Source organism: Camarhynchus parvulus, chromosome 4 (genome assembly GCF_901933205.1).
Source record: "Camarhynchus parvulus chromosome 4, STF_HiC, whole genome shotgun sequence".
Classification (NCBI taxonomy): domain Eukaryota; kingdom Metazoa; phylum Chordata; class Aves; order Passeriformes; family Thraupidae; genus Camarhynchus; species Camarhynchus parvulus.
Window position 1 is genome coordinate 29,259,496 of NC_044574.1, and position 17,150 is coordinate 29,276,645.

Genomic DNA, 17,150 nt, shown 5'->3' on the forward strand with positions numbered 1-17,150 from the left:
TTATATCTAATGCATGTTCTTGGCAAAATTGGTGGTCTTTAATTAAAGTATGCCATTCCGAAGGCTCAATCATAATTAAGTAATCCATGGCTTTCTGTAATGTTCCTTTCTCTGATGAATTTCACCCTGAATGTTAATGTAGTGAAAGAAGACAGATTAATAGTGCTTATCCTAACGGTGTGGAATTCATAACTCTCTCTTTGGGGCAGTTAACTACTCTGTTGCTTCATTGCTTTCTACATATGTTAGCTTGAACTTGGCCTGTTGTCTCCTTTAGGGCACAGTCTCCATCTAGGGATTTCTTCAAAATACAATCCAAATTCAGTTCATCATTTTCAAGAGTAGTTATTAGCAAAATTGTCTGCTTTTGATCAGTTTTCAGTACAGTTTTTAATTAGATGTGTGTCATATCTCATAAACTCAGGATGAGTTTTTTTCTCAGTTATCCCAAATTATACTTTGTTAAGTAGCCTTGTATTTTAGGCTATTACTAAACCCAGCTCAGTTTAATCAGCTTCCTTCACCCTAGTATCCTTCCTGTGCATACTAATGGAAAATAAACATTGTGATGTTTGTTTTAAGAAAGTACCTGAAATCATGTTTTAATTTTTGGTAGTCCAAAATTCTTCTTGCCTTAAGAATTAGCACATGACTTGCAGAGGCCTTATTTCTCCTTACTTTGTTTCTGGTTTATTTACACTGCATTAACAGAAAGGAAAAAAAGAGCACAGATTATACTTAAGTATATTACTGAACCATGACAACTATGACTCTTGGAGGGAAATCAGAAACATATGCTGCATTTAGGGAAATTTAAAAAGGATATTACATTGCTGTTATCCTTGAGTATTCTGGTGTGGGATTTTATATATGTTTATGTATATATGAGTGTGTGTGTACCATCCATCTGCAGTTCAATAACAGTAAATATTTAATGTTTATGAATAGTAGATAAACATTTAACACAGTTTTGTAAAAATATGCATGCATTGAACAATTGTTTTTCACTGCCAAAGAAAATGGCCTGATTTAGGGATATGATTATTCCAGTTCCAAATTTAAGTATTTCTTTTTTGAAATAAGACCTGACATGGGAGAATGTTGGAGTCGGAAAAGGACTGGTTGTTTAAAGTGTGGGTTACTCAGGCTGTGGTTCCCCTATAAGTCCTACCACCATGACATTTCCTGTTGTCTGCTGTGTGGCAGTGCTAATCGTGTGGCTGTCCAGTTTCTGCTCAAGCTATGGTTGCCTCTCTTCTGACAGATTTTATCTTTGCATCTTACCTGGTCCTCCCTCTTGCTGCCTTTAAAATGAAAGAGAAAATCTGAGTTTATTAATGAATGTATTTAAAACACTTGCCTAAAGCATTTGCAGCCAGGTAGACTTCACAGAGTTTCCAAATATTAAGTGGATTCAGTGTCAAAAAGCAGAAAACATAGCAAAACCAGAAATTGTACTTCTCAGTGTTTTAATGGTTTGTAGCTTGAAATAAAATTTCATAAGAATGTCATTTAGCAATCTTCTTATAGAAGGAAAGAAGTAGTATGAAAATAAAGAAACCTTACATGTGATCAGTTCTGTTCTTTAGTTTGAGAATTGATAAATAGGTAATCCTTCAATAGTCCTTTAAAAATGTTTCTTTAAGTACATTTCTATTTTAGGTAAGTATGAGTCACAGAGAGACATGAATTTCAAAACTTGATGAGTCAGTGGCCATTGCAGTGTGCAGAACTGGTGTGTGGGGGGGTACATTTGCATAAGTATGTATCAATACACATATAATCCATTCTTCAAGTGTCCTCAAAGTATTGTCATATGCCTGTAGGGAAGGACACAAAGAAAAATGCCATACAGGTCTCACCATTCGCTCTTCAAGAAAAGCTGTTTGCCATAATTTTTTTACATTAAATACTGTTCTTCTGTCTTCTGAAAACTTCTACTCTGTTTTTTGTCTTAGAAAGTACGTTTGAAGGTTCACTGAGGAAAAAACACACTCTGCAGTTCTTTTGTGGAATGGTTAATATCCATTCCTCATAAGAAATAGGATGAGGTACTGTCATAAATTTAGATGATTCACAGTAAGTTTTCAAATGCGAATTATTTTGGTTAAACTTCATCCCTGGAATAGTCTGTCACTTTCTGTACTTACCAAGCATTGCTCCTGTTGACCCATTGCTGTAGAGGAGATGTGCCATGCTACTGTTTTGAGTACTTGGAGAAAAATGTCTTGGGGAAGCAATTTGAGGACCCTGTTGATCACACACAGATCTATTGCTAGGTAACTTTTAAGAATAATCTACCTAAAAACATTTGTAATGTTCAATGGGAGTCCATTAACAATAGTTCTTTGGAATAGAGGGCAGTTGACTCTGTTAGACTTAGTTTTAGTATTAACATTTATTTTATAATATTTTCATTTAAATAAGATGGTTTGTGCATTAGGAACTTTGATGGACACTGTACCTTACTGGAGAACAACAAAATAGACTTTGTATGAAGAAGCTTCACTCAATCTGAGAAAGACTAAAGTAGAATGATTTGTTTAAGGCAGGCTTCAGTTTTCACTTTTGTAAAAATCCATGCTGTGGCATGCCCTTGATTTCGTCATCTCCCTTCTGAAAAATTGTACCACTTGAGCAAATAAATGCATGTTCTTTATTTCACACAGCAGCACAGTGAAAAAGAGCCCAGCATAATGCTTTCCTGTTTGAAACATTACATTTACTCTATATATGTGTTTTGCCTAAATTTTTAATACGCCTTTTTACTAAACCTATATAAATAAACTGTACTATTAATTTCCAGCTGTTGCTACCTGCATTTTTCTGCAATACAGGTTTTATTCTCACATATCGGGTTGTGCCATTTTCAATGGATTTCTTAAAGAGGAATGTTTTTTATTTTTATTTTACAGAGTTACATACATGGAAGCAGTCAGGCTCAGTTTGTGGCAGAGTCGCATATTATTCTTCTGCTGAGTATCCTTCAAACCGGTGATAAATATTAAAAAAAACAATATGAGGCACAGTGTGCTCATAAAATTGCTCTGGCAGTGAATATCATTGAGCATTTAAGCAGGTATTGTATTTTGGCTTACTTATCATATGTTTAAATAAATATTCATTGTTGTTTCTATTTACTGCCAAGTAACACTGGCATTGCTTTTCACCTATGTGCACCTTGTTATCTCCTTTGTTAGTCTTGGCCTGGTTACTATTCTTAATTTTTTTTTCTTTTCAGTGTTACCTTTCCAGTGGCAAAAAATAATTTTCCTTATTTTTAATCTTTCTTATAATAATTAAAAATTCAATGAAAAAATAATTTTATTTTCTTTTACTTACAAGAAAGGCATACAGAAATTTACCAAGTGTTCATGAATATGATTTGTCCTCCAATAGTCCTTGGATTTTTTTTCCCCCACCTAATATAAACAGTTTACTACTGCTTCTTGAAATGAATAACTCAATCACTTTTGCTCTGACATCACTTCCTCAGAGAAAGACTTTGAGACCTACTTTTGCTCTTTCAGTCTTAATGATTCAGAGAAAGTTAAGTTGAGATTTTCGGGGTTGGTTTGTTTTTTTTTTAAAGTTTTAATAAACTGTAAGAAAAACTTCTGTTCTCTCTGGGGTTTTAAAATCCTGATTCTTAGCATCTTTCTTCACTGACTGAGAACTCTAATCACTATTAACCAGCTTTAAAGTTCAGTAGTTCCATCACAAATACCTTTCTCTAAGGGGAACAAGCAAAAGAAAGTAGTATTTCCCAATCTGCAGTAATAGATAGATCCCAGATTTGTGATCGTGGCTACTCTTTTGTTCTCTCTCTGAAGTTAGGTTGCCTTGGAACCTGCCCTTCCTTTAACTTCCCTGTCTACCTTCATCTTTAGCATTTCCTATCTAAAGACAACACCCTCATTACACCTTCATTACATTCATTTTTCTGGCATCCATTTTGCTACCTCTGAAACCTTATATGCTTCAAAAATAGCCATTATTAATTTAGTTTCAAAATTATGATCATATTTTGCAGAGCAAATATAATATTTGCAATTGGACTGGAATGCTGTTTCCAGTTCTGGATCTCGCAGTACAGGAATGTTGCAGACTTAAATTGAGCTAGACCAGCGAAGAGCCACAAAGATGATTAGGGGATTGTCCTGCGAGAAAAGGCTGAGGGAGCTGGAACTGTTTAAACTTAAAGCAGACTCTTAGGGAGATCTCATCAATGTGCATTGGCACCTGATTGGAGGACATGAAGAGGAAGGAGACAGTAGTGCCCTTTGAGAGAACAAGAGGCTAAAACTGAAAACCAGGAAAATCAGCCTGAAGACAAGAAGAAGCTTCTTACTGTAAGTGTGCGCAAGTATGGAACCAGGTTACCCAGAGGGGCTACAGGGTTTCCATCTGTGTCGAGTTTCCACCTGAAAACTGCCAAGTCAAAACTCAGTGACTATTACTTTTAATGCTACAATTTTTAAAAGTACACAGAGACAGCTATTGCATTTCATATGAAAAGTTTCTTGTTTATTAGATAGAGTATGCATCTTACTGGTATCATCTTTATGCTTTCCTTTGTAGAGCTGTAATTTATGATTTCACAGTTTTCTGCTTTTTGTGAACTGCCACAATTTAAACAAATCTGTTATCTAAAACAAACCCATTGACTGCTTGAGAAAAGTAGGCCCCCAAACCAGAGAATATTAATAATAAAAATTTTGTTGATGACATACTTTCTCTGACTCAGGCATGAAAGTGATATTTTTTTTTGGCAGATACTGTCTTTAAACCAGGAAGTTGGCTGGATACATTAATGCTGCTGTCTGAAAGAATACTTTCAGTGATGTTGTTCATTGCCACTTGCAGAAAGAATTCTCTAAGGTTTCATTTCATGGCTCAGTATTGTTGAGATGAGATTTTGGTCACACACAAATTTCACAGTGAAATCTTTCACACAAAATCTTGACAGAGTTTAAGTTACTCATGAAAATTAATATTCCTTTATTTTTTCAGTTGTTAATAATTATGAGCTGCTCAATTGCTCCTTCATTATTTTTTTATTCAGAAAATGTTGTTAGAAAATGTGGTAAATAGAAAAAAAAAATGCCAGATTAATTTTATCCTCTGAAAGATACATTGAATTTTAAACCAGGACATTACTGTTCTGGTAATGTACATGTTTCATTTGGTTGCTTCTTTTTACTTTGTAGTAGTAAGCTTGTCACTTCTTGCTAGATGTTGAAATGCAATGTTTTATTTCTCTATAAAGTGAATTTTTAATACCTCAGATGAAAAAATATGAATTTCCTTTGCATTTCTGTATTTTGTTTTAGATAGGGATCCTACCCCATCTGCTAGATGATTTCTATATAAAGATCTGTTTTTCCATGCTGTAGCTACATAATTAGGACTTGGGTAAGAAGGACTTGTGAAGATGTCAGATACAGTTTAAGTCATTTTATAAGGCAAAATTAAATTCAGCAAAATCTATACAAAGTTACTGATTACATACCAAGTATATGTACACATACAGTGTACTCACCAAGGACTGGTAATACGGGTGAATTTCATTGGCACTAGGGGTGGGCTGACCCTGGCTGAACAGGGGCCTGCCAAAGCCCCTCAGTCTCTCTTCAGGGGAGAGAAAATGTAGCCAAAGGCTCGTGGGTCAAGATAAGGACAGGGAGAGACTCAGGGAAATTAATTGAAGTTGCTACCAATCAAATCAGAGAAGGATAATGAGAAATAAAAAACAAATCTTAAAACTGCTTTCCCCCCACCCCTCCCTTCCTCCTAGGCTTAATTTTACTCCTGATTTATCGACCTGGTCTCCCACAGTGGTGCAAAGGGATGGAGAATGGAAGTTGTGTCCAGTTCATCACAATTGTCTCTGCCTCTCTTTCTTCCTCAGGATGAGGACTCATCACACCCTTCCCTTGTTTCCCCCTATGGGAGAAAGTTCTTCATGGACTTAATGAACTACATGTCTTCATGAACATGTAGCAGAGAACAGTGAAAAGACATGGTTTGATATCTGAGAATCATTAAGGTTGGAAAATACCTCCAAGATATCATAGTGCTTATATTATACACTTCTGTGACTTCCAGGCTATTACTTTGAGCAGTCTGTGTTATGCTGACAAGAGGACTCTTACTCAGTTTTGTTCTTTGGCTCCCTTTTCTCTTGTTTTGGAGAGTTAACTTCAGGACATAATTATGGAAATCATATGTGTTGGTGGAAAGGAATCTTGGAGTACTACATACTGCAGTCTTCCTGTTAATGAAGGATTATCACTAACACTGGAGCTTGGCTTTCCTGGTGTTGTCAGATGCAATTTTTTCAAAACTTCAGGGATGGAGATCACGTAATCTCTCTGGGCAGTTTCAGCTGTGAAGCTATTTTTCATCCAGTCTGAACCTCCCAACCTACAGTTCATGGTGCATTCTGGCATGAATTACAGTCTTGTCTGACATAACATTTGGCTTCCCTTTAGATTTCTTTTGCCAGCCTTGTAGAATTGGTGGAAGCGCTTTAGTGAAGCTTTCATTAAAAAATGAAGAGAACTCTATGGAATAGAAGTATGGGATCCTTTATATTTTAGCTTTTTATTGCCTAGGAATAAAACAAAAGCCAAGGTTTGCTTTTATTCATGCCACATTATACATCATTGTTCAACATAAATCGACAGGTTAAAAAAACTTTAAAAAGAAAATATTTTTATCATTATTTCCAGAAAAAAAAAGTAATATGGAATAAGAGTTAGGTATAAATTTTATTTGAGGTTATATCCATAAAAATATGCTGGTCTTTTCAACCTGCTTTCAGTTTTCTTTGAAATTAGCCAGTTTTTACATCCTCCCCAGAAACAATAAATCCTTGTTATTATGTGCAATTGAGAAGGAAGTTTTATGTAATATATATCCCCACATCATCTTGATAATCAGTGCTTCAAGAAACTAGGCTCAATTTACACACATAATACTTTGGAAGGGGTTGTAGAATTATTTCAGTGTAGAGACTTTCTGATGAAGTAGAAAATTTATCAAAAAGTCATTACATAAATAGAAGTATAACTGCTGTAGAATAAATATGGCAGATGACACAAAGAAAACTTACTTAAATAAGATCATGGAATAGATTTTTTAAAGTGAATTTTGTTTTGATAAATTATATAAAAGCAGTAACGTATGTGAAGCTGTGAACATGCTAGGCATTGTGCAGTCTGTAATTCAATGTTTTGCTCTTGAAGAGTTTGCCTATCTGTAAGGACCCTAGGACCACACAGTTTACACAGAGCAGTAACTTAGTTCACAGTCACAATCCTGGTAAGGCAGTGTAATTCTGTGCTTAATATCCAATTCTACCATGCAAAAAGAGCACATATCTAAACACATTTTGATTTAGCAATAAAGTTTATCACCTTCTCAAGTCATCATCAGTTTGCATCCACATGTATTAGTGCAGCAATTACTTTTAAGAACATAGAGAAAAATTGTGCAAAACAAATTAACCAAGCGGAATAAATGATTCAGGGTTTTTTGAGCCAGATTGACTATAAAGAATGTTTTAGATTCTAGTAATCAATTAATAAGTTCTTAGTTCTTTTTAGTCTTTTTTTGAATTAATTATGGGATAATATTCTATAGCAATGAATTTTCAGTGTAAACTTCACGTAGTATGCAGAATTTATTCCTTTAGGATTTTTTTTGCCTAATATTTGCACAATAATTGTACTGTGTAACGTTAGTATATGTCATGGGAAGCAGTCCATTCTCTCTCTTTTTTCCCCTTCTATTTGGAGCTTTATAGAGTTCACCAAAGATACTTCTCTTTTCTTCTTTCCAAGTTAAAACATTTTCTTTCCCCGTGCAGAAGATGTTCCAGGCTTGTGGTGTCTATTCTTGCAGCCCTCTTCTGACAGAAATTGGGTCATAGATAAGAGGAGTCAGCAGAAATGATCGGGCACTAATAAATTTTTTTTAAATGCTGAGTAGGTTGACATTCTTGGAGAGACAAGAAAGAGAAACTAAAGACAAGGGTATTGAAGTACTGTTGCTAGAGTTATTGAGAAGACATAAATGCAAAAGAGAGATAACTTTGGAATGAAGAGCTGTCATTGCCTAAGAGAAATGACATGCAGTAGACTGCCCAATCAGTATTACTGTTGTAATTAACTACAGTTGAATACAGATAGTGTATATGGCTGTTATATCCAAAAAGGCATTGAAGTGTGCAGCTGTAAATATTGCTCTGGGTGTCAAGATACAGCAAGAAAGATAAGGAGTAATAATTTTTGATAAGCTGTGTTGAAGTTAAAAGATTTCTTAAATTATTTTATTCCTACTTTTTGTAGACACCATTCAGTATTTCTAATGAATTTTCATCAAGTTTTTATGTCATTCCCCAGAGAAATAAAACTGTTTTGAATGTAATATGTCATAGTTTTTTCCCTTTTGTAGTACAGTGGATCCCTACTTTAAGGAGTAAATTTAAAAGTAAATATTTTAATTATCAAAAGAGTTTCAGTTATTAAACAATTTGCTTATATACTTATATAACATATTTATATAATATAGCTTCTATACAAGAGATGTATTAACCAAAACCCATTATTACAGGAATTAGCAATTATGATTAACCTGGTATGTTTTCTCATTATTACTATTAAACTTAGCATTGATGCTGATTAAACACATGCGCCTAAGTAAAAATGGAAATGTCTTTTCAGTTTCCTAATTTGAATTCTCAAGGCAAAGTTTAATGGGACACCTGTGTAGGTGGATATGAGATACTGATTGAAAGGGAAAAGGACAAAGCTTTTTGGTAGCATTAAAATGACACCTATTATGAAAGAGATAATATTTCCTGTCCTACAGAGGGAATTTAAATTAAGTGTATTAAATGCCTCTGTGGTGTGAGGAAACTTTTCCATAAGATGAATGTAAAGAGATGACTTTCTGTATGTCAGAGTCACTGAACATAAGAATCTGAAATTTTGAGTCATAAGTTAGTAGAATAATATTCACTTAGCTCTCAGAGGTAAGATTCTGTCACTTGTGCATCAACTTGTGCAACTAGTTGTGTGTTCCCCAGATATTATATGGTAAAGTGAATGAGGATGGTAACTAAAGCAGTGAGACAAGATTATTGTATTCTTGATCTTAAGGATAAGAAGGAAGGAAAGAAGACCGCGGTGGATAAAGTTACGACTAGAAACAAAACAATATAGCATATTTAAGCGTGCTTCCTAATTACCTTTGCAAATCAACATCCAAAGCAGCAGAACATCCTGTACATTTTCTGTTATTTACTTGCATTAGCTGCCAGTACTGCCTGTTAACCTTGTAACTTATTCTGAGTCTTCTGGAAGCTGTCTGATTCCTCCTAAATGTAGTGAAGCATAAGGAGATCATAGCTAGAAAAATCAAGACAGTTTTATGTTAACAAAGTCTCCTACTGCTCACACAGCAACACTTGGCCTTAAAGCAATTCATAATATGACCCTTTAGAAAAGACATTAAGGTTCCTTAAATGTGAGAGAGATATGCAGAGACCTTAAATTTACAGTTGGGCATTTGTTAACACAACACGAAACATAATTCATAATCTTTCATCAGCTAATGGCAGTACTCTGGAACTGGTGAACTACCTTCACATATGGTGTGTGTCCTCTGCATGAATTTACCAACTCTGAATTTCGGTGATTTTCACCAATTTTCAGTTTCTAGTTAAAATTTTCTAATGCAAGTGCAGACTCCTGCAAAGCTAATCTAGCTGTCAGCTGCTCTGGCAATTGGCCCACTTTTATTTGCCTTTCACAAATAGCTGACTTCTAGTCCACACAACAAGAGGCATTCACTGACCATGGGCTGAAGACATTTTTAAGGGTTTATTTAGGCTTCAGTTAATTATTGTAGTGGTTAAGAAACATATTAGCTTGATAAAAGATACAGAAAACTAGTCCAAAGTTTAATGTTTTACTTTTTGGATCCACAGATACCTTTTACTAAATGGAGTAGTCCTCAAGTGCATTCAGCTAAGAAATAAATTATATTGCTTAGATCCTAGCAATGTTGGAGAGTAAAACGACAGCCTAGACTCACACTAATGATGACTTACGGTGTAGAAAAAGAATGTGTGATATTCTCAAAAATATTTATAGGTTTTTAGGGAAAGCAAGAGAGATTGTGCCTGTGTGCAAGTATCAAGTGTGTGCTAACAAACAGATGAGACATCATAGGTCTAGTGTTTGAAATAAAGTGCTTGAAAATAAGGTAGATAAGGTAGTTTGTAATAGTGTTAGAATACCGAGAGAAAATTATATAGCCTCATCAATACTTAAAAATAGCTCAAATTAAGTTTGGTTTAGGAAATGTGTCTGTGTTTAGAAGTTAAATTAAACTGTTAAGAAATTCCCTCATTTATTTGTTTCTCTGGTATGCTTAACATTAATGAAAGTAAAGTACTGTTATACATCTACCTGTTCTAGAGGTGTTTATACTTTTGTGATTTAAATATTTATTTGAAATACATATTTGAAAATTTAAAGAAATTGTTTACAAAATATAAGTAAAGCTAGAAAAAGATATTATGGGGCAAACCACACTATAGAAATTTGCAAGATGGACAGGACTAAACCTGAAATTTCATTAGATGTAATCTATACAACCAAAAAGGTCATAAATAATAAATGTAAAAATCATTTCCCCAATGTTAGTTTTAGCTGATCCTAAATGTGAATAATTAGGATGTAAATCAGGCTGAAAAACTCTGAATGTTTGATTAGTGATTTAACACAAACTTAATCAGGTATCTCTATGCTCCATTTTGCAGCTGAATTAAAACAGATTCCAGAGTCTTTTTCTTCTTCTGATGCTTTTATATGGCCTTTCCATTCTCAGATGTCTAAGAGCAATGGTTCCTTCAGATTGTCTGTGGATTAGAGTGACAGGTTAATATATTTAAGCTGAAACTAATCAAATTAATACTAAACCTTTTCACTATAGGACATTCTGTATTAGTGTGAAATCTATTCTCTGCTCAGTTAAAATTATGGAAAAGCATCAAAAAGGAAAGTGGTATAGTATAGTTGGAATTTCAATGGTAGAAATGCAAACTTTGAGCTACTTAACTGTTGTGACATGCATATTTCAAGGAGCTGAGTAGAATTCTGTGAATGCCAAGACTTCAGGGATACTTCCTAAAATTATTGAAAAACCATTCAGTTAAGCTGAAGCCAGAAGGTGTTAAACAGAAAGTATGTTTAGGGTTGTTGTTAGTATCATTAAAACTTGATTTCAGGCCATTAAAAATACTTAAATAGAGCTTGATTGTGTATTCATCCATAAATCCATATTCAGATAAGTACTTTTCAGACTGTTCTCCAATTTTTCAACTTCTGATTTAGAAATCGTCCTTCTTCAGTGAGATGAAATGTAGGGAAGTTGGCATCTTAAACATAGAAGTTTAAGTCTCAGTAAGAAAAAATATCTCTATCATCATAATATGCCTTCTTGTAAGGGGCCAGCAAAGAATTTCTCATGTTCTAATCATCACCCCCCAGCAAAAAGCAAAGCAAACAAAAAACAAAATCAAAAGGGAAAAAAAAAATAAAAAAAGAAAAATATAGAAGACAAAACCTCTGTAGATCTTTCTGTTGATCACATTACTCCTTGAAAAAAGTGTGTGCTTTTATTTGTTCCATGTCTGCTAAATTGAACCATCAATTTTTAAAGATTGAATGATAATCTATCCCCATTTTAGGTAACAGTAAACTGAGCACAGGCTCAAGTGGATGAATATTTTGTTCTCTAGTTTTTCTTGCTCATGTGTTATTAAGCAACTGCATGATCTGCATTTTAAAAGGTAGTTGTTTCTTTCTGTGTTTGTAATGGTAATGCCAGATTTTGCACCCTTGGCAAAAAAACAACTGAATATGAATGAGACCACCAAACTTTTTTCACATAAGTAACGAAATGCTAGTCAGGCTATTTTCTCTCTTTCTTTCATTCCTCACTTACTACTAATTACAAATAAATTTGTGACATAAAGATATAAATTATGTATTACATTAATAAACTTTAGAATGATCAGGTTTTCTTCCTTTTGGGCATTCTGTGATTAAATTTTCTATTAAAGTATGCTAATAATAAGTAAGTATCCAAAATTTACTAGCAATTAGTTTCATTTTGTAGGATATCTATAATTTTGATTGTATTGATCCAATATTTTTTTTCTGTTTTGTTTTGGATTTAGTGGTCTGGTTTTTTCCCTATTTCTGATAACGCATCTTGATTTTTTCAGGGCTCAATATTTTGTTCTGTTACTACTGGCCATTTTCTGTGTAAGCTTATAAATTGTGATTATTACTGCCTTTTTCATCCTGCTTTAAAACTGTTGTTCTTCCTCTATCAAAATTCAAAACCTTTTCAAAAGCCCTATGTAAATAATATGTTTTCAATTTTTATGAAAACTTATCAGCTGGGAAAAGGAAAAGCAGAAGTTTCATATGTAGAAGTGTAATAATTTGGGAAGGTATATAACAGGATTTACACAAAAAAATTCAATAGAGAAATAAATTCATCAGAAAACATTTGCTTTCTATGGCTTATCTGAGTGCCACATTCCCCTCATCTTTTCAAAATAGTTTCATAATGCATAGTGGTGCAGATAAAGAGGAATTGGAAAAGAAGGACATCTTCTGATGCATCATTTTTTGCAGATGAAAAACCGTTCAAGTAACCACTTGCTAAAATTTTGCATTCTGCAGTATTAGAGAATTGTGATACTGTAAAAGATTATTTTCAGAGCTGGGACTGTTGCTTTATGGTGTATAATATCAAGACATTGTGAAGGCATAACATAGAATGTTAGAAATGAGTGAAAAATAGTAACAAGCTATATATTCTCTGGTAAAAAAGCTAATTATTGTATCAAAATGACAACTCTGGTTGAATTTTTATTTTAGCAACAGAGAGCTGAGGCAAGTAGCATCCACAGTGTTACAGTGTGGCTGTGAAGCTGATGTCATTGAAGGTAAAAGGCAGCCAATGAGGCTGAAAGCTCAGCAGTGTTGATTAAAGTTAGAAAGCAACAACTGAAGCAAAAATAGTGACAGCGTTAGGGAAGCTTTAGGGGTAATGATGTGAAGCTCCAAAAGAGAAGGGAAGAAAACCCCAGCACAATTCATGTGGTTACAGACCTATAGTTCTCAGTTGCAGAGCAAACAACTTACTTTTGTGAGATTGTTGTTCCTGATGGTAAGAAAAGTGAATTAAACTCATGGTCTGCTAGGAAAATAAGAACTTTGTTACAGAAGGGATGTCTCCCAAATGGCTTTTTAGTGTGTGGTTGGTTGGTTTGTTTCTCAGAAGCAGCCAGGTAAGAGAAATAGCAAAGAACCACACTGTGTACTGGTACTGCATGAGATAATCAAGAAAAAAAAAGGCACAAAAACATTTAAAAGGTATTTCAAAACCTTTGCAAAAAGTAGCACTTTACCAAGAGGACCTGGTGAGTTACCTTTACATCTTGGGATTGTGAGGTTTTTTTCCCTTGACTGTTAAACTCAGGAGAAAAACACTACTAAAATCTAAGTGAGGAATTGATAAAATAAAGTTATTAGGTAATGCTGCCTTAGGGGCTTTTCTTTAATAGGGTAGAAATACATATGGAATATTTTTTCTCAGCCCTTTTTGTGACAACTGCCTCAATTAATTAATCTTTATGGTTTTGTAACATTGAAAAATGAAGAATTGAATTATTCTCATTACATTCTCCCCAGTTCTTTTTCCCTACTGGGAGCATAGCAGTAGAACAGGAGATTCCCAGTCTCATATGCTCATGAATCTGAATCTTAACAAGTAAAACTTTTAGAAAGCAATTTTTGTATCATGGATTCCAAGATTATTTTTTTTCACAGTATTTTTTTTTTTTTTTTTTTTTTAGTATTTTTTCAAGTGCAGTCATAAGCTTTTGGAAGACTCGAATGTAACCAATTATTCACAGACTTGCTCTGTGTCTTGCAGCTTGTACATGTGTGAGGAATTTAATTTGAGTTACTAGCATGATTTTAATTGGAGCTTCATTTAGGACTGTGGGAAGATGTCTGCATCAAAGAGGTGATGCAAAAATTATATTTCCTCTATGTTGCTCTATATTTCCTCTATTTGCATCTACCATCTTTCACCATTGATGTTTACTTCTAAAAATCTTGTTATTCTTCATTTGACTTTTCTCAGTTTGTGTGTATAAAATTGGGAAGTCAAACCTGAATCAGGCTGCTCATCTCTTAGGAAGTGTGATTGTGTTAGCATTGACAGTTCTAAATCCTTTTGCTCAAGCTCAGCTTAAATAAAATTTTGCAATGAAAATTTCAGATGTCTTTGAATATTTTGGTCTAATTTTGAACATTCCTAAAATGAAAAATATTAATATATTATGGTTAGTGTAAGTGTAATGTTATGAGAGGCAGATATTACTTATGGATCTAGCACATTTAAAGTATCTTATTGAATGGTGTGCATAAATAATAACATCTTATTCTTGAAGTCTGTAGTCAAGATGCCCTAGGTTAAGTAATGTTGAAAACTCCAACCTTATTTGACCATCTGTAAAAGTATGTTGAAGTTTTTGTTTGCTGCTATTGTGACCTATGGTTTTCATGATTCACACCTGCTTCAGAGTAGCATTCAGGCTTGCCTCTGCTTCAGAACAGATGTTATGCACAGTAGTAACTGTTCCTTTTTGTTGATATGGTTTCAAATAAACAATTAGGAGAATGGCTTAAGAGCTTGCTAGATTAGTGAAATTGTTTTATCGTTATGTACTTGTTCACATTTGTAACAGTTATAATGAGACAACAAAACACTGAAAGTGACTGAGGACTTTGCCTCTGAGATGTTTCTCTGCTAAACTGTTAAGCAATATGACACTAAAGAGGGAGTTAATGTCTTATCTAAATGCAGAGGAAGATAAACCAGTCCAACTGCTTCAGTTTGTGTCAAATAACTGGTGAATTGTGTGCAATTGCAGTGAATGATTTCTGGATCTTACAGTTTTTGTTTTTTAAAAATCTTTTGCTAACAATATACAAAATATTTTAAAATATTGGGGAATGGCTATTTCCATAACTGTCCAAAATTTTTGTCCTACTTGATAACTTGTCCTTTAAAGCTTCTTGAACCTTCTTTCATTTTTTTAAAATCCAGAATGCACAAAGAAATTCCTGCACATTTTTGCCACAGGTGAGTGTATCGGCGCAGTACAGATTGTGATATGCAGTTGTTACATATAAATACCTTCTTTCGTTTTATGAACTTGAAAGCTGTAGTTCATAGATGTACCTTTGTGGCTTTCTGAGGTATCCACACATCTGCTGCTTTCCTTGACAATGGCGATTCAGATGCTGCTATCACCATGGGAATGGTACTCCTGAATGAAGCTGCTACCTCCAAAGGGGATGTTGGAAAAAGGAGAAGTGAGTTGTACTTTATAGCTAAAATAATGCTTGGACAATTAGAAGACACTGTGAAATTACAAGTGAATATCTGATTAAGTTTTCAGGCGGTCTCTACTTAAACCAGTGTTTACCTTTAGTTGTTTGGAAAAGAGGAGAGCATAAAAATTCTGTTGATAAAACTGCATTCACATGAAATAGTAACAGTAAAAAAATACTGTAAGCATTTTCAGCCAAGGTACAGCTTGACACAGTATGCCTACTACATTGCATAAATGCTTTTTGGCTCTTGATTTATACCAGAAGTCAGTGATATTAAAGAAAAAGAGTTTCAAAATGTTGTTTTAAGATGACAACACCCAAAAGAGTGTGAAAATTCTTTTATTTGGTACTCTTGCCAGTATCGAGTCTCCAGAGGAAGGTGGAAGTCCAAAAGCTGGTGTAATACAGAACATACCTAATCTGAATGTCTAAAGATATTTAGCTTGAAATGCAATTTTTAATATTTTTCTGAATTTTGTTGGTACTCAGAATATTTGTGAGATTTTTTTCTCAATGAATCACATAAACACACAATATGAAAGTGTTTTATCCAGAATCAAACTTCCTCACTGTTATGTCAAACAAGGTTTTACTGAGTATGACATAGGTTGAAACAAAGATGCCCATCTGCCTTTGCACCTTTAATATCCCCTTATTTTTCTTATATAAGCCATTGAAGGTGTTCGGAAGATATCAGATTTCCTACACTGCCTCCTCCTTCTTTTGAGGTCAGTTCTTTAGGTTCCCTGTAATACACAGTATTGCAGATAGAGCTGGCCAACCATTTTCTTTAAAAGGATTCTAGAACTCTTCATGATAACTGGGTGAATGGCTAGAGATATCTCAATCTATAGTAATTTGAGGGTCTCCTTCAGCAAGCTGTAGATGTGTCATTAATTCTGAATATCTTCTATAGTAGCTAGCTTTAACAGTGGTGTCAAAGTGATGCTTTAGGTTTTAGCTTTTGTATTTTTCAGATTCTGTACTGCTTTAGTTTGTAGTTCTGAGCTTCATATTAAGGGATGGTAAGCTCTCTTCACAGAGTAGGTGGCAAAACAATTCCTTTTCTAGCTTGGGAACAAGGACAACTGATCCAAATTTCAGGTCCAAGAGCATAAACAGCAGTGGACTGAAGAGAGAAAAACAAGAAGGATGGGACTTCATAACCTAAATCTATAATTGGGCAATTAACTCCAATATGCAAATGGATCAGGACTTATAAAAGTGTGAGACCTTGTGACCAGTCACCCATTTTGTGACCATTTTGGTTCATCTTGGGTGTAGCCCTGGCTGGGCTCTTGTACTGCCCAAGGTGGATCCATTGGAGCCTTTTAATAAATACCTACTTTATTCTTTAGCTCTGTCTAGTCTCTATTCTAGGACAGCCTTCACAAGTTATCAAAAGGATACAGTGACATAAGTTTAATTGGAATATGATCATAGATCTGGGCCTGTGAACACAGGCACATTGAAATATCAGTGGACTGCAGTAAAAATTCAGGCTCTTTGTGGCCATTATGTGAATGCTTTCTGTGTATCTGCATTGCACTGTTCATGCTTCCAGTTTATTCATCCATGCTTGTAAATCATATTTGTGAGTGGTGATTTCGTTATAATGAAGTATGTTTATTAGGTTTGTACCTGGCTAGT

General features: G+C 34.3%; 1 protein-coding gene across 1 annotated transcript in view; it reads left to right on the plus strand.

The window, feature by feature from the left end:
• Positions 1–17,150, plus strand: part of TUSC3 (tumor suppressor candidate 3) — a 104,908-nt gene that overhangs the window by 79,160 nt on the left and 8,598 nt on the right. The window contains exons 7-8 of the mRNA XM_030948007.1: positions 2,916–2,979; positions 15,405–15,479. Of these exons, the coding sequence (XP_030803867.1) occupies positions 2,916–2,979; positions 15,405–15,479 (139 nt within the window). The remainder of the gene's footprint in view (positions 1–2,915; positions 2,980–15,404; positions 15,480–17,150) is intronic.